The sequence below is a fragment of the Balaenoptera musculus genome, chromosome 8 (assembly GCF_009873245.2).
Source record: "Balaenoptera musculus isolate JJ_BM4_2016_0621 chromosome 8, mBalMus1.pri.v3, whole genome shotgun sequence".
Lineage (NCBI taxonomy): Eukaryota > Metazoa > Chordata > Mammalia > Artiodactyla > Balaenopteridae > Balaenoptera > Balaenoptera musculus.
Window position 1 is genome coordinate 73,205,069 of NC_045792.1, and position 23,236 is coordinate 73,228,304.

Consider the following 23,236-nt stretch of genomic DNA (forward strand, 5'->3'; position numbering starts at 1 on the left):
CAAATCCCTCACAGCCTGATCTGATCAGGTCCCTGATGGGGAGGGTGGGATGCTGGGATTTTGTCTGAGGCTCTGCAGGAAGATAAAGCCTGCAGACTGTCACCTCTGCCAGCTCATTCTTCCCCTCCTTCCTCCCCTCCCTTCTCTCTCCTTTCAACTCATAGGTACTTCGTGCTGAAGATTTCTGCAGGGATTGAATATCCTGGCGAGATCAGGTGGCCACTAGCCTTCTGCCTCTTCCTGGCTTGGGTGATTGTGTATGCATCCCTGGCAAAAGGAATCAAGACTTCAGGAAAAGTAAGAACTTGTATTTATCTGAGAGAAAGCTCTGGGACCCCCAGGGCTGTTTGTGTCACAGAGCAGCCGAAGGGCACTGGGATGAGAGTCGGGAGGCGTGGGTGGAATTCTGATTCATCCCTGAGTAGCTGTGAGGCCTTGGACAAGTGACTGCACTGCTGTCTGTAAAATGGGATAATAATGCCTTTCTCCCCGGGAGGTTTTAAGGGTTAACTGAGACAGATGTACTCAGGGCTCCTCGTGGATGGCGGGGGCTCTGTGGTGAGTTTCCTTCTTCCTTCCCTATTGGGGGCCCTTCATTCAGCAGATGGCATTCCCCGATATGATTCAATCTCTCCCGAAAGTCTAGAACTGGTGCTGCCGGCTTTTTGCTTCTTGGTCTGGCTGCCAGCTCAGTCACTGCTCCTCCCAGGAAGCTGGAAGGAGATCAAAGTTGTGCAGGGGATTCCTTCTCCTCACTCCTGACCACCATGTTCTCTGCCTTTCGTGCCCTTTCTCCAACCCCATCCCAACACTCTCCCACCCCACGTGCCCCCAGCATGACAGGGCGATAGTCCTGCCCGCGGGATTTTGGTGGAGCACGTGCTTGGCCCCTCTTGCTAGACAGTCGCTTGGCAGGTCCTTTGGAGGTGGTGGGACACCCACCCCAAGCTCCATTCCAAGGCACGGCAGGCACGGTGTGCAGGGTCCCTCAGGACATGCTGGATGTTGTGGTAGAGGTCCTAGTGTTTTCCCCTCATCTTCCTGCCGCTTTAGAAAACCCCCATGAAACGGTTAACCAACCACTTTGATGATGACCAATACGAGTTCATCATCTGGAGAGTCATTTGCATGTCTCAGCATGAAACCCCAAATGTCTTTAAGGCCCAAGGAATAGAATGTGACGGTGGACTCTGAGACCATAGGTTGTGGAGTTTGGCTTGGTCCAGTCGTCCAGGCCAGGGTTTACTGTGGTCACAATAGCAAACAACCCGTTTGGAAGGATCCGGCCTCACGGGGGTGAGGGTCCGTGCCGCCTCTCACCTCCCAGGCATGCTTCACAGGCCCCACCAGGCACCCACACCTGGCACCCATCAGCCACAGAGAGCAGTCTGTCTTCTCCCCGGACTCATGGACAAGCTCGCGAGGGCCTTTTGATAACAATTCTTTCTGGTGCCCTCCATGTAATCTGGTTCCACGCGGGCTTGAATGGTGTATTCTGGCAGCTTGGTCAGGGTCCCCTGAGCCAGTGGTGCCCTTAAATGACATCAGGTGGGGAGAGAGCCAGACTGGGGGTTAGGAGACCTGGGTTCTAGCCCCCCAGCCCTTCCGTGGTGTTTTCTGTGTAGGGACATCTCTGCTTGGACGATGAAACCTGGCTGAGCTTTGGATTTGCCCTTAGCTTTTATTTATTTAGCCAATAAGTGGAAAGCAGATTTTCTTTATCTTAGCTATTTCAGGAGCCTTCGGTTGTCTCATTTCTAAAGTGAAGGCAATTGGATTGGGCGATGTCTAAGACCTGCTGGCTCTAACATGATTCTGTCGGAACACTTGCTGGGTGAGCTGGGGGTACTTTTCCTCTCTGACCTCCGTTTCCCCCTCTGTAAAATGAGAGCTGGGATTGAGGACCCTGCTAGCTCTGAATGAGTATTATGAGACTGGAGCAGTTGTTTTTCTAGGGTAGCAGGAAGATGAGGAAATGTTAGCATGACCCTCACAGTAACGCCCTGTGAGTCCTGAGGTTTCCTGGGCTCCTCGCCTTCCGTAACTTGGAACTCAGCTTGGAGTGGCAGTAAAGGGCCAGCCAGGTGATTGTTTAGCAAGAGGGACCATGTCTTTGCTCAGCCAAAATCGAACTGCAGGACCATCACGTATAGCTAGAGATAGAGAGAGGGCACCTTCAACCATAATCGAGTGGCCAGACAGGTCTCTAGCAGGATAGGCTAGAAGGTGTGATTGGCAGGAGAAGAGGTGTTAGGTGAGGAGGATCAGAACAGCAGCCTTGTTGGTGACATGAGGAAGGACGGCCTGGTGGCTTTAGTGTCAGACCTGTCTGAGTTCAAATCCCGTCTTGATCACTTTCTAGTTGTGTAACTCTGGACAAGCTATTTAACCATTGGAACCTCAGTTTCCTCATCTGTAAAATGGGGATAATAGTACATACCTCATAGAGCTGTTCTAAGATTAGGTGAGAGAATATATATATATATATATATATATATATATATATATATATATATATATATATATAAAATACCTGGCATATGGTCAGTTCTTAATTGACATTAACTCTTTTCATTTTTGTGATAATGACTGACTGATGTATTGAGTGGATATTGTGCCGTGCTGACATCTTGAAAGCAGTGGCTCTGGTGGGAAAATGAAAAGAGAAAGGGAACTTGGTTGAACGCTCTGTGTGCCAGGCACTCTGCTAACTACTTTACCTGCATTAGTGCATTCAATCTGCCCAACAACCAGCTAGGTAACGACATTTCTTTCCATTTTATAGATAGAGAAGCTGAGGCGCATCAAGGTAGAGTAAATTGCCGGAGGTCACACAGCTTTTTTTTTTTAATGGTGTAGTATTTACATATAACCTACTCACAAACACCCGAATACTTTATTATTTTTAAAATTATTTATTTATTTATTTATTTATTTATTTGGCTGCGCTGGGTCTTAGTTGCGGCATGCGAACTCTTAGTTGCAGCATGGGGGATCTAGTTCCCTGACCAGGGATGGAACCCAGGCCCCTTGTATTGGGAGCGCAGAGTCTTAGCCACTGGACCACAAGGGAAGTCCTGGTCACACAGCTTGTAAGTGGCAACGCTGGGATTTGAACCCAGGTCTGTCTCCCTTTAAAGCCTAGACTCTTTCCACTACATGACATCCTCTCCCAAGGAGCGGCTATTAGAAATAGATGGAAATGCAGAATTCTGGAGCCGTCATTTGCATCTGGGTGGATAAAAGTCCCTCCACTGTGAATCAGGACCCTTGCACTGCTACCCCGTCCTGCTGTCAATAGCTGTCATTGCCAGCTGGGCAAGTCCCAGGAGGCACCCGGGTCCCATCTTTCACATCTGCAAATTCAAGGGTTAAAATAAATATTCTCTAAGATCCTTCTTTGCTTATCAGTCTGCAATTTTGGGGGGATGGTGTTAGAATCAGTTCTTGGCATTGATTTAGAATTTAATCCTTGGTGCTAGATTTTATGGGCTCTCTCTCTTTGAAATGGGGATTTTTGAGTAGCCCTGAGCAAGTAAGCTTTCCTTTTAGATCTGCTAAGTTATCTTTCTCCTTCATTGAGAAAGGTTTCCAATTAGGGATCAATGATTAATTTTCTTTTAATGAGGAATACCACCAGAAATAATGCATCCCAGTTTATTATCCTGCCCTGGCTTGTGCAGACATTAATCATGGAGCTTTGTTTGGAAGCACGGCTGCAACACCTCATTATGACAGGCTCCTTTGTGATCGAAGTTCCACCAAGACTGTCATTTCTAAGCAACAGAGATGTCCTTCTTCTGTTGCAGCAAGATAAACTCAGTTCCTTTTGTTCAGGGCCCTAGGAGACAAGAGTGGCCGGTTGCTTCCTATGAGACCTGAGTTTCCCTTTGAGCAGCTAGAATTCCAGAGGCAGGGGCGACCAGCAGGCAGTCTGAAGGTCAAATGCAGCCCATCTGACCTCAGGGGCCGCTGTGCCTGAGAGTTATGGCAAGGCCACAAAGCTAGCTTAATTAGCTGGCACTGGCTGGGGTGGGGGCAGTGGCCTTACCACCTGTTCAGGGCTCCCGTTGTGAGGACGATGCTGCCAGGTGTCAGGCCAGCAGGCTCAGATCAACTCGTCATTGTCACTCCTGCCAAGTATAATTCATTACTCTTCAAGTTTAATTCCGCTGACAGTCCATCCTGAAACAGGTGCATTCTGAAGCCCCCATGACACAGGAGAACTAGCTGTGAAGAAACCTCCACAAACACCTAACACCTGACTCACATTGGAGGCATACCCAGGATTTCGAAATGAAACTGTGTGCCCTTTCAGTTCACCGCAATCCCCATTGACAAAGTGAGTGCATCATTCCACATACCAGGGCCAGACCTGGTGAGGCAAGCAAGTGCCTAGGGTTTGAAATTTAAGGCGGCACTCACTCTCAGTTTCCTGCATGTGCAGGCTCGGCCCCATGAGAGTGAGTGCTTCCTTAAATTGTGCACCCCGGGTGTTCCCTTGCCTCACTCTAGTCCCCGCCCTGCCTCACACATTTCTGATCATGTGGCCCAGTGAGTGGCATTAAAGGTAATGGAAATAGGCTTTGTAGTTAGAAACCTTCAAGTCTGGATCTTGGCTCCAGCTGGGAGACCTTGAGTGAGATATTTAACCCTTTGTGAGAGGCTTAACCTGAGCCTCAGTTTCCTCCTCGGTAAAATGGGACTGCAAAGAGCTGATCCATGGAGGGAACTCCAGAAATGGGCTGTCTCCCGCACTCAAACGGGAGCAGCGTCTCAGCCGGTTAGACTGGTGCCACTCTTGGGGTCTTCTTCCTGCTGGACCCCACTATCTACGTCATCTCCTCTCCCTTGCCTCCTTCCATCCTCATCTCCCACCAGCTCCACATGGTCAGGAGGTGAAGAGGATATCCCTTAGTTGTCACCCTGCCCCTGCTGTCTTGGCGGGGCCCCTCCCGGCCCTGTAGCGTTCCTCTCCCCAGCCCCATCCGACAGCTGGGAGGACAGCCCGGGTCATCCTGTGGTGGGTGATTTTCTCCTGAGACGTCAGATGCCTTTGGGTTTCCTACCGTCTGTGTGTGGAAGGGTTTCACTTAAGGGGAAGGAGAGAAGCAGGTTTGGGGGAGGATAGGAGGGAGCAGGGAGCGCCCCCTCATGGTCCCTGGTGATTCCAGTGCCTCCGGGCAAAGAGTGAAGGGGGCTGCTGCCCGGGGCACAGGGAGGCGGCTCCTGGTCGGTGGTGGCAGCAGTGCCGAGAAGAGGAGACCAGCCCATCTCTGGTCTGTAGACAGGAAGACTTTGGCCTTGACGAGTAATTGGGTTTAGAGGAAGAAATAACTCCTTATCTTTCCTTGACCTGCAGCCTGTCCCATTTCAGCTGACGGAACCTCTGCCCACCAGCTGCTGAGGCCACAACCTTTGGGCTCACCCTTGACTCCTCCCTCTCCCCCACCCCCTCCCCACTCACCCCACATTAAATTGGTCAGGAAGTTCTGTTGCTCTTCCAGCACGGTGTATCCGGTTTCTGATCATTTCTCCTAGCTCCCCTGAAACACCCTGCATGGAGCCATTGCTGCCCCTTGCCTGGATCGCTGCTGTGATCTCCTAACCGCTGCCCCTGCAGTGTAAGCGTGACGTGGCAAGCCGGTGACGGCTAAAATGTGAGATCATGTCACTCCTCTGCCCAAACCCCTGCAGCAGTTCCCCGTCCCCTCCCCGCCCACACGGGCCCACAGGGCTCTGCAGGATCTGTCCCTGCCTCCACCCCTACCCCCGCCTTCCTCTCCCGCCTGTGCCCCTGCCCAGCCCCTGGCTGCTCCTAGAAGGCAGGCACACTCCCTTCTTAGGGTCTTTAGGGTCCAGACAGCGGTTCCCTCTGTCTGGAATGTTCTCCCAGATATCCAGTTGGCTCATTCTCACTTCCTTCAAGTCCTGGGCAACTTCTCAGTGAGGCCTTCCCTGTCCTCCCCTTTATTATGGCCATCGTCCCAGCCACCCTCCCCAGCATGTGCCTGGAACATATTAGATGCTCAAAAATATATGTACCTATGTATGCATATGTGTGTATTTATTGGATTAATAAGAAGTAACCCCAAGAGATTTATCTTCATCTCAACCCTGACTTTCCCTCAATCCATCCTTTGCAAGTCCTTGAATCAGTTCTCATCTCTTAAAATCCCAGCGCCTGCCAGCCGCTGCCAGGCCGGAGCCCCTGTCAGGCCATGGGGTCTGTGCAGCTGGTGTGTGATGGGCACTCTGTCCCCCTCCCGGAGGCAGGTGTTCTGGGTTCCCCAGGACGGAAGGCTGTGGGTGAGCACAGAGGGGCTCTGAACCAACAGTGCTCAGCCGGCTGTCTATGCCCATCCTGTGGATGAGGGAGGGTTTGGTGGTCCAGGACAGGAGCTTAGCCTCATCCTTCCAAGCGTCCCCTAATGCACTTTTGGGATGTAACTGGCTTATGAGCTGAGGGTTGCCAGGGTTATTAAATTTAGGACTGGTGAGTCATTGGCAAGACAGAAATGGCACTTCTCTTTCCAGGGTCTCAGGCCTGTTCCGTGTCGTATGCATCGTCCCATTGTGCTCTTCCAACAGCCCTGTGAGGAGTATGCTTTTGTTATTGCCACTTTGCAGGTGTGGACACTGAGACTCAGTGAGGTTAAGTCACTTCCCAAGGTGGCCCAGCTCATAAGTGATGGAGCTGGGATTTGAACTCAGGCCCGTGGGAGTGCAGAGCCCAAGCTCTCCCAGTCTGCTCGTCTCTCTGTCTACTGAATCCTGGGCCCAAGCCCTTCCTCCACTCTGAGGTTTGATTAACAGATAAGGAAGGTGCCTCTCACTCATCCCCATTCAACCACAGCCCCCAAGTTCTGCTGATGATATTTCCCAAACGTTTCTCGGCTCTGGTCCTTCCCTCTCGTGCAGAATCTAGGAGCCTCCTTTGGCTGGTACTCGGGGCCTCCACGACCTGTCTCCTCCCATGTCTCTAGTGCCCCATTGCTCTTAGCCTCAACTGTGTGCCGTGCTCCTAGGGAATTTAGGGTCTTTCCCTCACCCCTGCCTTTCCTACTTTCTTCCCTCACCTTCCCACCTCACCTCACCTCCTCTGCGTTGCACTTGGCCTCTAAGATCCAACTCGTGGTGCGTCATCTCCATGCATCTTTTTGTAATCTCCTGGATTGAGCCCAGTGGCCTCCCCTGGACTTCACGGTGTCCTGTTTGGAACTGCTTAGCCCATTATTCAGACATTGTCTCTGGGTCTCTGAGGTCGAGTTCCTTCACCTTTATGCATCTAAGCCCTGGCACAGCTCCCAGGTCATAGTAGGCCATGATAAATGCTTGTTGAACTTAACTGCATTTAATGACCATCTGTTACAAGTTAGGTGCTGTGCTAGGGGCCCATTTAATCCTCAATTATTTTTTTTAAGAAACGTGCTATTATCCCCAGTTTACAGCTGCAGAAACTGAGATTCAGAGAGCTGATTAGCTTGACCTAAGTCTCATAGCTACTCAGGGCCAGAGATGTGATCTTATTTGAACCTAAATGTGTCTAAAATTCTAAGGTCATGGTTCTCTCATGTCACTAGGCTGCCTCACTTAGGGTGTGTGTACAAACAAGGATGGAAAACTTAAGCTAAAGAAATTAATCTCTAATGGTGGGATTTGGGGCCTGAAGCAGAGGGTGGGCTAGGAGTTAAGGAGGAGGGGGGCACATAACCTTTCTCTTTCAGTTGGTCCTTAGGGAGTTGTCCACTTTTGCACTGCAGGCTGACTCAACCCACAGTCTTGGCTGTCCCCCTCGAGACTTCATTTCTGGCTCTCTCTGATTCACCTTTGGTCCCAGTGCCTTCCTTGTGTCCCCAGACCTGGAAGAGTTTGGGGAAAACTAGCCTATCAGGCACTTGTGTCCGGGTGGCAGATCACACTCTGCCTCTGTTGATGCTCCTTGGGTCACATCCTGTGTGTCTGCTCACTCCTGCCCTCGTGTCGGTGGTTTTTCCAGGTGGTGTACTTCACGGCCACGTTCCCGTATGTTGTACTCGTGATCCTTCTCATCCGAGGAGTTACCCTGCCTGGAGCTGGTGCTGGGATTTGGTACTTCATCACCCCTAAGTGGGAGAAACTTACGGATGCCACGGTGGGCTTCTGATTTCATTTATGACGCACCTGTGGGGGGAACGGCACATGGGGATGGGTCCCGCTCCGGGACACTGTTTAGCAGAAGTGGTCAGACCTCTGCCCACAGGGCATCTCACTGTTTGCCTTCACAAGCTCCTGATAATCTTGAAACGTTACACACTCAGGAAGTTTTTAATGAGAAGTGAGCAGCTGGGGGTTTCAGATTCCTGAAATAGTTGTCCTACATCTGGGAGGCTGCCGAGGCTGAAATGAAGAATGAAATTCCCTTAATAGCTTTGGGCCACCTCATGCCACTTATCTGTTGCTAATTATAGTGTGTTGGAAATGGAGTTTTGCTGGTTGGAAAATAACAGCACTTAGGCAAACCGCAAGCAATTATAATTTAAAGGGCTCAGACAGATTTGAATACCTCTGGCACACCGACACAGAGCCAGCACACACTTATACTTTCTCTTGGCATATTCTGCATAGGCATATCTTACTCTAAAATTCCCAACCCCCAGAACTTCACATGAGGGGGTGATTGTTTAATAAGAAATGCATTTTCTCACCTTAAAGAAAAATCTGCTTTTCCAGAAGATTTTAAGAAAGCATAACTAGGATTGAGTTTGCACATAATGAAAAACCTCCAGATAATGGCAGCTTAAACAAAAGTTTATTTCACTTGCAGCCCAGTGGTAGACAGTCAAGCACTGGTTGGGTGGCTCCATGGTGTCCCAGGTTCCTGTCTTTCTGCCCCACCATCCTCAGTGAATAGCTGCCATGTAGCTGCCAGAGCTCCACCCATCATGTCAGCATTCCAGGTGGCACAAAGCAGTGAGGGAAGAGATAGAGATAGGCATCCTCCTTCTCTTTAAAAGAGGAGAAAGCCAGAAATTCCACATAACACTTGATTTTCTCATCATTGGCCAGAAACTAAGTCATATGATGATTTCCTCTCAGCTGCACCTCTCCTTGATTCTGGGAGGTGGCCATTGGGCTGGACGGATGGCTGCCTTTAAATAAAACCACAGCTTTGTTAGTAAGGAGCATGGGAGAATGGAGGTTGTGGTACAGACTTTGCCAGCACACACTTGAACTTTCTCTTTGCATATGTTAAGCACAATTTAAAAACCAGTTTTAATTTATAAAAATGATAGGAAGTCCATATCAAATCATATAAATCTATAGCTCAAACTCTTGAGTAGCTTTCTGGAGTTTGATGAGGACAATTAAAAGAAATCGCCAAGATGACCAAGCGGTGTTGTCAGCCAAGTTCGAGAATGAGGTGGCACTGTAAAATCCACTGAGCTGTGGCACAGAACTTGCTTTACTTTGATGAGGGGCTACAGAATTTCAGATTTTTAGTAAATTGTTGTAATCTTTAGGAATGTCAATTTTATTTTATTTTTTATTTTTGGGGGGGAATGTCAATTTTAAAAGGTTTTCATTTTGTATCCATGAATATTTTTGCTGTTCCAAATTGTTTTTTTGAGTTTGTTTCCAGCTAAAGAAAGGGCTCTCCCCTTCTGTATAGTTTTACATTGTAGGGCTTGCAAGCATGAAACGTGTACATTGCTTGTTGAGTTCCTCTGCTTTGATTAGAATGAAGTTAGAGTCTCCCAGGTCATTTACTGCCTTTCTGGCTTCCAGTGCAAATGACGTATGTTTCTCATTTATGTTGGTGCCAAAGTCATCTTGTCCTGACTGCCTTTTCCCCGGGGGAGATGGTGTGGCTTTGGGAGACTCCCCTCCCCCGGGCCAGCCTCCTTCAGTGACCTTGAATCTTCCCCTCTTTTGCCTCCTAGGTGTGGAAAGATGCTGCCACTCAGATTTTCTTCTCTTTATCTGCTGCATGGGGAGGCCTGATCACTCTTTCTTCTTACAACAAATTCCACAACAACTGCTACAGGTATGTGGAGGCACTTCAAGTCCCAGAGGTGGCGGGTGAGTGGGACTAGGGCCTGGGGACAGAATCATGGGCTGTGTCATCAGACACCTGAGGCCATATCCTCACACTTCACCCAAGGCAGAGCCAGACAGCTCTGGTGTAGGGGAAATCGCCTGCAAAGGCCTAGCTGCTGGCTTCTGGTGGCCTGGCTTGGACCCCAACTTGCACCCTGATTCTGACACATGGGATAGAATTGAGCTTCTCTGGAGGTGCCATGCAGCTGGTTGTGTCCTGGAATAGTCATTTGTGAGCTAGCTAGTCCATGGATACAGTTGTATGGTAGTTGCTGATGAAGTATGGTCATTCAGTCACTCGACAAACATTTTTCTAGAGAGCCCCGTAAGAAAGGCAGCATGGTACAGTGGAAAGAATACCTTGGTGATGGATGTGTTAATTAACTCAATGGTGGGACTCCTGTTTCAATGCATATGTATATCAAATCATCACGTTGTACATTTTAAATATGTTAAAATGTATTACAATTTTATCTGTCAGTTAAACCCAAAGTTATGCAAACTTTGAGTCCCCTCCCAGATTGAGGAAACAGAACATCAGGAGGTGGGGCTGGCCCGGGAATCTACATATCGAGACAGGATCCTCAGGTGATTCTGGTGCAGGGTGACATTTGGATAGTGTGATATTAGGGGACTCTGGAACCCCAAAGATGTGAGAGAGCCTGGACAGCTTCTGGAGGAGGTGACATCTGAAAGTTAAATCCATCTGTGACAAGCAGTAAGAAAATACTGAGGGGATGATTAAAAAAAAAAAAGAAAGAACCTTGGAGTCAGAGAGACTTGCATTTGTATTATGACTTCACCATTTTCTAAAACTCCAAGACATGGGTAAGATACTTCACTTCTCTGAATCCCTGTTTTCTCATCTGTAAAATGCAGATTACAATATTTTGTTGAAGGGTAAGAGATGATGTATGCAAAATTCTCACAGCAATATTTTGCACATAGTAGGTGCTCAGTGGACAGCAGTTGCCATTCTTATTATTTTTAATCATGCATGAGATATTTCGTGAACCAAAAGGAAGAGATTATAGTTAAGCTGTGGCCTAGCCTGGCTGGGATGGCCTCACACAAGTGACATCTATGCTGGGCCAAATTTCAAAAGGCGTTAGGGGAGGAAGGGAATGTTTTCAGGTGGGGATGAGTGGGGATGGGTGTGATGGAGACGTGGCGGGGAGCAGGTTGGTGGGACTGGAGCAGGTGTGTGCTCACCGGGCAAGAAGCAAATGGGGCCTGAGAATTGGCTGAGGCCAGATTGGAGAGAACCTCTGTGTTAGTCTCCTGGGGCTGCCGTAACAAATAGCACAGAGTGAGTGACCTGAACAACAGAAACTAATTTTCTCGCAGTTCTGGAGGCTAGAAGTCCAAGATCAAGGTGTCGACAGGGTTGGTTTCTTCTGAGCCCTCTCTGCGTGGCTTGTAGCTGGCCATCTTCTCCCTGTGTCTCTACATGGTCTTCCCGCTGTGCGCCCTGATCTCCTCTCCTTATAAGGGCATCAGTCGTATTGGATTAGCACCCACTCTCACGATTTCCTCTTAACTTAATCACCTGTTTAAAGACCCTATTTTCAAATGCAGTCACATTCTGAGGAACTGGGGGTTGGGACTTCAACATTTACATTTTGGGGGCACACAATTCAGCCCGTAACAGCTAGAATGCCAGACTAAGGTGTCTGAACTTCTTTGGTCGTAGTTGCTTATTAACTTATGACCCGCGAGAATCAGTCTGAGCATCGTCCAAGGGGGAAGCATTGCTCTGGCTTTGTTAGAAATGAGGCTGTGTGGTGTGGCTAACGGGCAGGAGGTCTGGGTTCAAATCCGAACCTACCATTATGAGCCCATTACCTTCCCCTGGGCCTCAGTTTCCCCATCAGTAAACTGAGGTCCTGGACAAGGTGGGTTGTATCCTGAGTACTTGCTCTGTGCCAGGCTCTGTGTGGTGCAGGCCTCATCTGGTTCTGTCCGCACAACAACCAGTGAGGGAGGTGGAGTCATTGCCACCATTTAAAGTCAGAGTGGAGAGAAGGGAACCCTCTTGCACTGTTGGTGGGAATGTAAATTGATACAGCCACTATGGAAAACAGTGTGGAGGTTCCTTAAAAAACTAAAAATAGAGCTACCATATGATCCTGAAATCCCACTCCTGGGCATATATCTGACAAAAACCATAATTTGAAAAGATACATGCACTGTTTACTGCGGCACTATTTACAATAGCCAGGACATGGGAGCAACCTAAATATCCATCAACAGAGAAATGGATAAAGAAGATGTGGTACATATATACAATGGAATATTACTCAGCCATAAAAAAGAACAAAATAATGCCATTTGCAGCAACATGGATGGACCTAGAGACTGTCATACTGAGTGAAGTAAGTCAGACAGAGAAAGACAAATATCATATGATATCGTTTATATGTGGAATCTAAGAAAAGGGTACAAATGAACTTATCTACAAAACAGAAGTTTTTGTAGAGTTACAGATGTAGGAAACAAACTTATGGTTACCAGGGGGTAAGGGGGGGAAGGATAAATAGGGAGACTGGGATTGACATATACACGCTACTATATATAAAATAGATGACTAATAAGGACCTACTGTATAGCACAGGGAACTCTACTCAATACTCTGTAATGACCTATATGGGAAAAGAATTAAAAAAAGAGTGGATATGTGTAAAAAAATAAATAAAGTCAGAGTGGAGAGGAAGTGACTTGGTCAAGGTCATGCCTCTAACATGTAAGAGAATTTGGCCTCACGGCTCCATCTAGCTGTGACCCCTCTCTTGTGTCTGGGATGGACAGGGCAGGCCGGGAACGGCAGCCATATGGCCAGCAGAGGGCGCTGGCACCGAGGTGCTGGTCTCTCTCCTCTCCCCGCCTCCCTTGCCCTTCTAGGCCCGTGTGCCCCAACCCCAGGCTGTTCTCATGCTTGGTGGCATCTGTTGGTCCCACCGCCTTCTCTTCTCTCATACGTCGTTCCTGTCTCGGACTCTGCAAAAGGCCTCATCCCCTCAATTTCTGCTCTGATGGACAGACTTACCTCTGGCACTGCCCGGAGGAGAGATCCAGTTCTCGGGCAGGTGGAGTCAGAGCTCTGTCCCAGAGGCCCTGGAGCAGGGCAGTTAGGGGAGGGAGAGCTTTTTGAGTCTTTTGGTGCTTATCCACTTGGCCCAAGAGAGCCTGTGGTCAGGACTGGTGGTTCCTTTCCTTGTGAATAAGAGAGAACAGGACCAGCCTACAGTGAGTACCTATTTAGGAATGGGCATGTGGACATGGGCACACAAACACACGAGCACACATTCACGTGTCCCTCCCCTATCCCTTCCTCCTCACAAAGCACGCCTATTGGCAAACTTGTCTCTTCCTCCCAGGGACACCCTAATTGTTACCTGCACCAACAGTGCCACGAGCATCTTCGCCGGCTTCGTCATCTTCTCAGTCATCGGCTTCATGGCCAATGAACGCAAGGTTAACATCGAGAACGTGGCAGACCAAGGTACAGTGCGCTGGTCACCCTGCTGTCGTAGGGCAGGTTCCAGGTTCACACCCTGAGCTCCTCATTTATGCTATGCTAGGAAGTTGGCCTTCTGGAACAGGCTGGAGAGGGGGACAGCCTAGGTCCCCCTTTGCGGAGGGACCCAGAACAGCTGGAGTCGGAAGCTCATGCAGGGTCAGATCTGGCCGGTCCTTCCCCAGAGGTGTGGCTATAAAGGCCCCTTTCCTGCTTCCCTCTCCTTTCCTTCGTTTTCCCGTCCTCTCTTAACTCAGCTCCAGCAGAAGTAAGGTCTCTACCTGTTGGGCACGGGGAGAGGATTCTCTAGGCAAACTAATGCTCCTGCAGCGGATGTAGGCACAACCTGCTTCAGGGTGGCATTCCTTGCCGAGGGCTCTGTAGGCACCAAACACTAATGCTTAGCAAGAGCAGCCTTTTCCTGATGAAGCACTTTCCTGGTTGTTAGGTCAGATGTGTTCCCGGGGTCTTCTGCTTAGTTCACAATGCAGACCCTGCAAATTGTTTCCCCAGTGGGTGGAAAGGTTGGACGGCGGTGGTGGGAGGGATGTGGAATAAATGTTTACCTTCTGCCCAAGTGATCCCTCTATTAATGGCTAGCATTTGTGTGGTCCCTTTGCAGTGTACAGAGAGCTCTCCTTTTTTATCTCATTTAATCCATATTTCTAGCACAGAATCTTGTAGACAGTGTGTAATATTTTTAGTTAACTTTTTACTTCCACCCAGCCTTATTCTACAGAGGATTTGGGTGCTGAGCAGGTCTCAGTGATTGAGGGATTTCATTGTGGCGTTGTCTATCGTGATGGGCATTCTGTAATCAGGCATTTATGGGCTGCCGTGGTGTAGGGACTGTGCCAGGGGCTGTGGGGACAGGGCTGTGGGCCCAGATGATCCAGAGTGTGGACCTGTCTGTGACTTCTCTGCGCAGTTATCTTTCTTCAAGGAGCTCACTGCAAGTCTCAGATAATGGCTCAGACGCCAGCACGAGAAAGAACTAGGCCCTAGCAATGTCACCTTCTTGGTGGGCTGCTGGCTGTCTCATGGCTCCCTAAGGATAATTAATTACTGCTTCAGCGGCGCTGGTGATGCACTGCAGGCCTCAAAGGGTTACAGAGCCAGCTTGTTGGTGGGGGGGAGCTGTCTCTCCCTGCAGAGGGTGCTGGACCCCCAGGGATTTTGGTTCTGCAGCAGTGCACTAAATTAGAGGTCCCAGAGCTGAGCAAATGCCCTTCCCTGGTTGCAAAATTTAAACCTTCTGGGGAGCAGGGAGGTGGTGAGGAGGAGGGAGAGAGTGACGGAGGCTTTGTTTTCCGGGTGCCTGTACCACCGCGCTGTCCTCATTTCCTTCCAGCAGCGTAGCTGGAGCAGGTACGTCCTGTTCCACCTGCCAGCAGATCTGAGGTGTTCTGTTATTTTTGTGACATTACTGAGCTCCTTGTGAACCAGTGGCCGAGTGGCCAGAGATAGTGATTCTTAAGATGTGGGCCGCATTCGTTAACTCTTCTGAGCGTTTCCTGCCCCAGGAAAGGGATCTGGGGACACAAGTTGCTAAAACCCAAATTAAATTTTGTTTTTCGTTTATATAAAAAGCATCAGACAAATGGCCTGTTTCCCTCTGAAACTTGCCCTTTTCAGAATTTTTTCATTTCCTTTGATTTTAACAGGGAGAGAGGAGTACTTCTCACAGATTCTAACGTGTTGTGTTCATACAGTTGACCCTTGAACAATGCAAGGGTTTAGGGGCGCCGACCCTCCATACAGTCAAAAATCCGTGTTATAATTTAGAGTCAGCCCTTCGTAGATACAGTTCCTCTGAATCTGCAATTCCTCCGCATCCATGGATTCGACCAACTGCAGATTGTGTTGTACTGTAGTATTTACGACTGAAAAAAATCCATGTCTGAGTGGACTCGTGCAGTTCAAAACTGCGTTGTTCAAGGGCCAACTGTACTTGGTAGTTTCTCATTGTCACCAGCGCAGGGACAGTGGGTCTCATCCCACAAGAGAGGGGCAGTGGTCTGGGAGGTCTTCTGAATTCGCATACATTCTTATATGTGATTAGCAGGCTTGTCCAATTTCCTCCGTTGTAATGGAGGCTCTGCAGAATACAGAGATCAGGGTCAGGCCTGCATTAGGTGCCAGCCCCAAGCTCTCCTAGCTGGGTGACATTGGCACGTGGACATTCAGTTCATTTTTGCTGACCCAACATTAGTAACTGTGCTTTGGTATTCAGTCAAAAGCAGGTTCTCTTTAATGACCTAACCCCAGTCCATTTCATTTACAGCTCCCTTGTAAGGGAGGCTCAAAGTCATTACCCCAAATCTTGGCCGTATCAGAGCTTCTGGGGGCTTGAGGGTGGGATTGGTGATGAGACCAACCTGTCCTCTGCTTTTACGATGGGCAAAGGGAAGGGGGCGTGGTCTTCTCAGGCATCTACGCCAGAGAAGGAGCTTGCCGGGAAGTCAGCCTTTTAGAGTCATCTCCCAGCCAACTGCTACCTGGGGAGCACTGACTCACGGTCAGAATCCAACTCAGAGCCCTGCCGAGATGCTCACCCACTAGCGGCAAGACTCGGTTAGACCACAGCAGAGGAACCAGAGGTGCGTATTGCATATAGAGTCCCAGGTCTAGGCGGTAACTCTCAGGTAACCAGGCCACTAGGAAGTTCCGCCCTGGCTCCCTCACCCCCTCCTAGTTCAGAGACCCTGCTGATCAAGATGAACGCTCTCAAACTCGACGGACCGTCCCACCATCTGTCTGTCACCTGGATGCCAATCCTTCCAAAGGCACAGGAAAGGGTTCCGGTGCTGCGTCCTCTGAGAACGCATCCACACGTAGTAGGTTTCTCAGCAGAGTAACCACTCCCCGTGTGCTGCGGGTCATGATGGGTCCACTGACCGGAGCCCCTGGTTGTGTCTTCAGTGGCTCTCTAGGACCAAGGAGGCTGTCACTGTAGGTCTCTGGGGGCCCCGCCCAAGACGCTGGCATGCAGAACCCCTTTGATCCCCTCTCATGGGAAGAGTAATAATGGTCTATGCTTACTGAGTTCTCGCCACGGCCAGGCATTGTTCTGAGCCCTTTACTTGTATCAACACACTTACTGCTCACAGAAACTCCCTGAGTGTAGGTGCCATTATTATCTCCATTGTACGGATAAGGAAACCGAGTTTTGTCCGGAGTCTTACCTGCGGTCCCGCAGCTAGGAAGAGGCAGAGCCAGTTTTCTGGCCCCGGGGGGAGAGGAGCCTGCAGTCCACCCACTGGGCCTTGCTGCCTCCCAGAGGGAGAGGACGGAGGCAGGACTCAGCCTCCATCAGAAACAAGGGCCTCGCCCGGGGAAAGCTCCGCCGTGGCTCGGACAGTCCATCTTTCTGAACTCTACAAGATGTTCTAAAACTGTATTTTAAAAATCCACTCTCTAGCCATCTTGGATAAATGGAGTTTGCTGAAAATGATGCCTTTACCCTGCATACTTTAGGGAGGCCGCTGAAATGGAAACAGGCCGAATATTTTGAAATCATTCCCCTCCCTGAAAAAGCAGTAAAGCCCAAACGGCCAGAATCCTGTTAAGCAATGAGCCGAGGTCCTCCGGCAGTGGCCATTTGAAGACCTTCTCGTCCACTTCATGGGCCTAAACTGAACTGGCTTCCTCGGTGTTCCGGGCACTGAACTGGCTTCTTCGGTGCATTGCATTTGAGACCTATTTTGAGCTGTAGCTTAATCCAGATTTTTCTTTTATGGTTCACTCAGGGAGCCTTCAGAGGCTGTCTCTACTGTCTGTTCAATAAATGCATCGAGGGGGGGTATCTTAGGCATTCCAGGCTTTATGTTTTAAATACCCAAAGCCCTAGGCAACACTGGGAGCTAACAACCTGATGAATTCCAGTTTAAAAAAGTGTCATTATGCTTGAGTTATAAAAACTCCAGGAGCTACGATTTCTGGCTTCCAGGTGTGCGCTGGCCGTGGATTACCCCAACGTTCCCTGGTCTCTGCCCCTTATCATCTAGGTTTCTACCTACAGGGAAATTCACAACTGCCAGGTCTTTAGCCGTCTTCCCAGTGAGGCTGTGAGGAAGATAAGAACGGCTGGTGGGGCTTTATGTTAGCAGAGAAAACTGCAGCTCAGAGATCCTCCACCAAGACCACACGCGATATTCTTGGGAAAACCGGAATCGGAGCTGCTAATTTCCAAGTTCATTGTCCACCCCTAAGAAAAGCTAATATTCTGTGAGTGCTGATGATGTGCAAGGCACTGGTCTCAGTGCTTTACGTGCGTTTCCTCATTTGTCCCTCATAACCGCCCTGTGAGGAACTATTGTTATCCCCATTTTACAGATGGGCAAGATTGAGGCTTACAGAAATTAAGTAACTTCTCTAGGGTTGCACAGCTGGCAAGTCATGGAGTCTGAATTTGGACCCAGGTCTGTCTAACTATTAGAGACCAAACTCTCTTAACTCTTATATCATGCTTCCGTCTTCCCCACTTAATTACCTGTGGACTGATGTAGCCCCATCTTTACCAAGCCTTTATAGGGCAAGTTCCTAAAAGTGTTAGATTGATTCATGTTTTATGTACATGGCTTCTCCTGGAGGAGTGACCAGGAAGAAGGGTAACAAAGTGGGGAAACGATGTCATTCTGGGCATGTTTAACCCTTACAGCAGGGTTTCTCCACCTCAGCACTCTTGACATTTGGGTCGGATAATTCTTTGTTGTGGGGACTGTCCCATGCATTGAAGGATGTTTAGCAGCAACCCTGGCCTTTCCACACTAGACAGCAGTAATTATCTCCCATGACATCCCAGTTACGAGAATCAAAAATGGCTCCAGACATTGCCATATGTGCCCAGGGGGGCAAAATCACCCACTGTTCTAGAGGGTAATTATTACATTCTCCCCCAACTTATGAACACAAAGATGGAGGTTTTCATGTTATTTGCATGGGATACAGCCTGGCCTTAGAGTCGAGTTGGCCCCGAGTCTCTGCTTTGGCACTCTTTTTGAGCTTCTCCTCTGAGTTCCCTGAGGTGTGGACCTAATTCCCCTGGTCCTTCCCTTCTGGGAGCTTGAGATCTAATTGGGGAAATGGATAGAGAGGAGTAAAAACATAGCAAATAGCAGGAGCAGCATGTGATAACTAACAACTCAGGGCTTCCATGGAAAGAGGACCCTGTGGGCTTCCAAGAAGAGGTGGCCTTGAGCTGGACCTGTTTGCAATCATGTGTCTTGTTCCTTCCAGGGCCAGGCATTGCATTTGTGGTTTACCCGGAGGCCTTAACCAGGCTGCCCCTCTCTCCGTTCTGGGCCATCATCTTTTTCCTGATGCTCCTCACTCTTGGACTTGACACTATGGTGAGCCCCTCCCCGCTTCGATCCCTGCTTCTTCTGAAGACTCCTGTCCTGGGTCCTGCATCCAGCCTGCAATGGGGTTGAGCTTAGTGGTACTTAAACGTTTCCCTGAGGGATGTAGGGATGGTGAGGTACCTGTCCAGGGCTCAGGATAACCTTGCATTTGTGGGTGACTCAGGTGATGGGGCGAAGGAGCCGTGCTGTCTCCCTCTCTGTTCTCCATGCAAGTTTTAGCCTGTGTACTTCCTGCTTTTGGTGTCATTTTGCCAAAGCAAGTTCTTTGGGGCTGAATAAGGGAAAATAATATGAGGTCAGTTTTAGGGGAATTGCTCTGGGGCTGAGACTACTACAAATCATGGTGACAGGCACTCAGAGTTTAGTAGTTGGGTGCAAAGAGGGTTTTTCCTCAAGCAGAAGATCAAATGCGATTTAAACAGGAGGCGAGGAATTTACATCTCATGAATACAAAGTGAAGCTTAAAGTGTCCTGATGGCTGGGTATGAGTGCAGCCTCTGGGGGCTGGAAACACTGCTCTAAGGCCCACATCCTGCTTGGATTCCCCTCGCTGGCCTTGTGGGTTGGACCCCAGCAAAGTCTTTCAGACCCATCGAGGGAATGCAACCCTAAAACCCAAACCTCATACAAATACCACTTTGCCTGATGGGAAACACAAAGGGCTTTTTGGAGCCTTTGGGGTTGGGCGGTGTGTCTCAGGTGTCGCTTTGCTGGCATCGTTCCAGTTTGCCACCATCGAGACCATAGTGACCTCCATCTCGGACGAGTTTCCCAAGTACCTGCGCACACACAAGCCGGTCTTTACTCTGGGCTGCTGCATTTGTTTCTTCATCATGGGCTTCCCGATGATCACTCAGGTAAGCTGCCTGCTGGGCGCAGGCTTGGGATGGGGGCAGGTTGCATGGGGGCCTGACGGCTCTCCAGCCTTTTACTCTTAGCTCCTGGACCTTATAACAATAGCCAAATCATTGCCATTTCCATGTAGATGGCATCAGTTCGTTAGGGATTCTTACCACAGAGGAAAATATGTCACCTTGGCTACTAATGATACTTCTAGCATCTTCGTAATTGAGATGTAGCCTTCTTGAGCCAACGAGACAGGTGTGTCCTACTTTAAGAAAATGGAATACATGAAAATACTGACCAGAGAAATTGATTACCTGTCATATACAAGATTTATAGCCACTTGAGTTCCTTCTAGTCCTGAGTGTCTGGTAAGTTGAGTATTAGCTTACCTGAGATATATATATATATATATATTGCTGTCCCTGTGACCTTGAGCGAGTCACTACTTTGGGCCTTGGTTTCTTCATCTGGAAAATGATAGATTGAAAGGAGATGGTCTCTAAGCCTCATCTATTGTAGAGAGACTTAAAGAGTGAGCTGAAAACGCAACGGGTTGCTTGAGGAGTGCCCAGAGACACCTAAAGGTCACATGAAGGTCAGTCACATGCAGGTATATGGGTAGAAATGGTCATCTATTGCTTAAAGCAAAAATGAAGCAATCTGGCTACTTTCACATATACATCTTCAGATGCTGACCTTTGCCTTTTAAGAGTAAGATGTTAGATCACTTTTCTGGGCTTGTTCTATTGATTAGCTCGGAGTCTTTCCAGGGACTGCTTTGCTAACACGGCAAGTCCCCCAGCTTACATACCTGGCCAGCGTTAGGTTACTGATGTCAAGGGGAGGGGAGATCCTTTGACTCCTGTTTGCACCTGACCCTGCTCAGGATGGAAGGATTGACTGCTAGAAGTGGTAGACAGCATAGATCCAGGCCTATTGATGTCGGTTGTTTCTCTCCCCTACCAGGGTGGAATTTACATGTTTCAGCTTGTGGACACGTATGCCGCCTCCTACGCCCTCGTCATCATTGCCATTTTTGAGCTCGTGGGGATCTCCTATGTGTACGGTAAGGGAACCACTGTGCCTGATGCTGAGGCAGAACTTAGCGTCGGTTGCCAAGCGTCCATGGCAAGCAGGTTTCCCATATTTTGTAAGACAATGAAAGGGCTTCATTGCAGCTATTTAGGAAACATAAGAGAGCTGTACCTTTATTTCCAGCTTGCCTCAGGACCACTGGGGTCTAGATTTAATAGAGAAACAAAAGACGGCTGATGGTGAAACTCAGTAGTCTTTGTACCAGAAACTGCTAGGACCAGGACATGCCTTTGGGTGTGGTCTGGCAAGTGAACCGTCGTTAATGCCTGAGGACAATGGCCAGATTGGGTGGCAGGGGGAAGGCTTCTTTTGCATTTTGAGGTCTCAGTAGCTGCAGTCTTCCTGTAGCTTGAGGTGAGGAGAAGCGTCATGGCTGGTTCCCAGATACTTTAGTGAGAAAAGAGAACACAGGCCTAACAGATCCTTAGGAGACTTCATTAGCATCATGGGAGCCTGTGATACAAGATCTCAACCCCAGATTTTCCCAGGAAGAAACTGCCTGTTCCTTTACAGATTAGCCCTTCTTAATATCACCATAGCAACCTGCATCCCATAATCATCAGGGCCATTATCTAGAAGAACAGGAATGGTAAGTCAGCGGATGCCGTCTTTGCCCTTCACGTGGAGGTGTCTGTGCGTGCGGGGGAGGGGGTCTCACCGGGTGATCTGGGCTCCTCGTGTGCGCCGCCGGTCAGCACAAGCAAGTCCTATTGGGTTCAAGGCACTGCTGACTTCCCTGTGCCTCGAAGTCTCAGAATCATCCCTAATATAGATAAGGCCTCCTTAGCGAATACCAGGAAGGTGAAAAATGCCAACTCAGATGATCCATCTGTACTTCAGAACCAAAAAGAGATGGTAAAAAGAAAGGCAGGGTATCATTGGATGCAGGATGTCCTTGGTATGAGCATCTTGCTTTTAATGTAATTGTTAGCCTCCTGTCCATCAGGGTTCAGCAGCTTCTTGCTTGCCTGAAAAACGCGTTAAAATGGAGGGTGATGGGGAATCAAAATATAAAAAGGAAACCTCTCATGTAAACGTTAGGTGCCCTAGAAACAGGAAGATACTGTAGTCATTGTTAGGTGTTGGCAGAAGGGAACTTTGTCTCAGCTGGAGATTACATCCCCACTGCAGGGAGAGTTTAGTTTCTGGCCAGAGAAGTGGGCGGGCATGCCAGCTGTCATGATGGGATCAGAGGCCAAACTGCCAACACTTTGGGCTGATGAGACAGCCTGGAGCCTGCAGTGACACTGTGATTGAGGACCTGCATTTAGGGTGAGGCTTCAAAGAGCTTCCTACCTGAGCAGAGAGTGGCAGAAGCCCAGCCAATCTACAACAATCCTAACTTCCTGCCCAGATACCAAAGGCTTTGCCATGGAGAGGCCTCTGGGGCCCTCCTTTGGAAACTCAAGCCCTCGTGGGTCTATATATAAGCTAAAGTCACCAGATGGTCTGTTGGCAAAGTCAGGAAAGCTCTTCACTGCAGCACTGGCCCAGGTGCAGGAAGCCATCTCATTGACCTCCTCTGCTGTCTGTATCCTCGCTGCTATTTGCCACAAAAGACACATTTGCACAATTCTTTCCAATAAAACAGGGCTGTTCAGTGTGGTTTACAAGCATCATTAAAACAGAAACCTTTTAACATCTCTATTTTTAGAACTTAAGTAGCTCCCCCCAGCCTCCATATAAAACTGGTGGTAGATTTTTTGGTTCTGAAGGAAAAAATAAGTCCTGAGTGCTTCATTCCCTGGGCTCTGCTAATCTTCCTGGGGACCACCCAGGAAATCGCCTGGCCTCTAGAGGGCTGGTGCTGGGCCAGCTTCCAGGTCCAGGTGGACTCTGTGCTGAGCTCAGGGTGAACTTGACTCCTGCTGTGTCGGATGTGGGTGTGAACCTCTGATTTGGACCTGGATGGAATTCTAAGAAGGGACTCTTAGAAGAAATATTTGAGATAAGCTAACATAATTGTTAGCGGTGAAAGCAAAAGCCTGCACAAATATATAATGTACGCTCCCGAGGACACTGGATTCTTTATTGAGATGATGAGGCCCCAAACAAATGCAAGGTTAGTTTAAGGAGGTTGAACATGAACCTGTGAAGAGTGAAAATGAACCCGACTGATTTGATTCCCCCCCATCCTGGCTGCTGAATTTGAAAAATAAGTAGGTGGATTGCAGAGATTTGTGTTTTCTTCTTAGTTCTAATGATCTCTAGAGTCTAGATTCTAGAGGTTGCCATTCAAACATTTAAAATACAGTAGGTACAATTTTCGAGTTTTATCTTTAGATCAAAATATCTGATTCAGGTTCTCAAGGCAACACTCTTCAAAGGCCAATAT

The 23,236-nt window shown here is 48.8% G+C and overlaps 1 protein-coding gene across 1 annotated transcript in view; it reads left to right on the forward strand.

Annotated features, from left to right (window-relative positions):
• Positions 1-23,236, forward strand: part of SLC6A5 (solute carrier family 6 member 5) — a 53,923-nt gene that overhangs the window by 19,691 nt on the left and 10,996 nt on the right. The window contains exons 7-13 of the mRNA XM_036861326.1: positions 165-297; positions 8,000-8,134; positions 9,924-10,027; positions 13,458-13,582; positions 18,836-18,948; positions 19,686-19,817; positions 20,773-20,872. Coding sequence (XP_036717221.1) covers positions 165-297; positions 8,000-8,134; positions 9,924-10,027; positions 13,458-13,582; positions 18,836-18,948; positions 19,686-19,817; positions 20,773-20,872 — 842 coding nt within the window. The remainder of the gene's footprint in view (positions 1-164; positions 298-7,999; positions 8,135-9,923; positions 10,028-13,457; positions 13,583-18,835; positions 18,949-19,685; positions 19,818-20,772; positions 20,873-23,236) is intronic.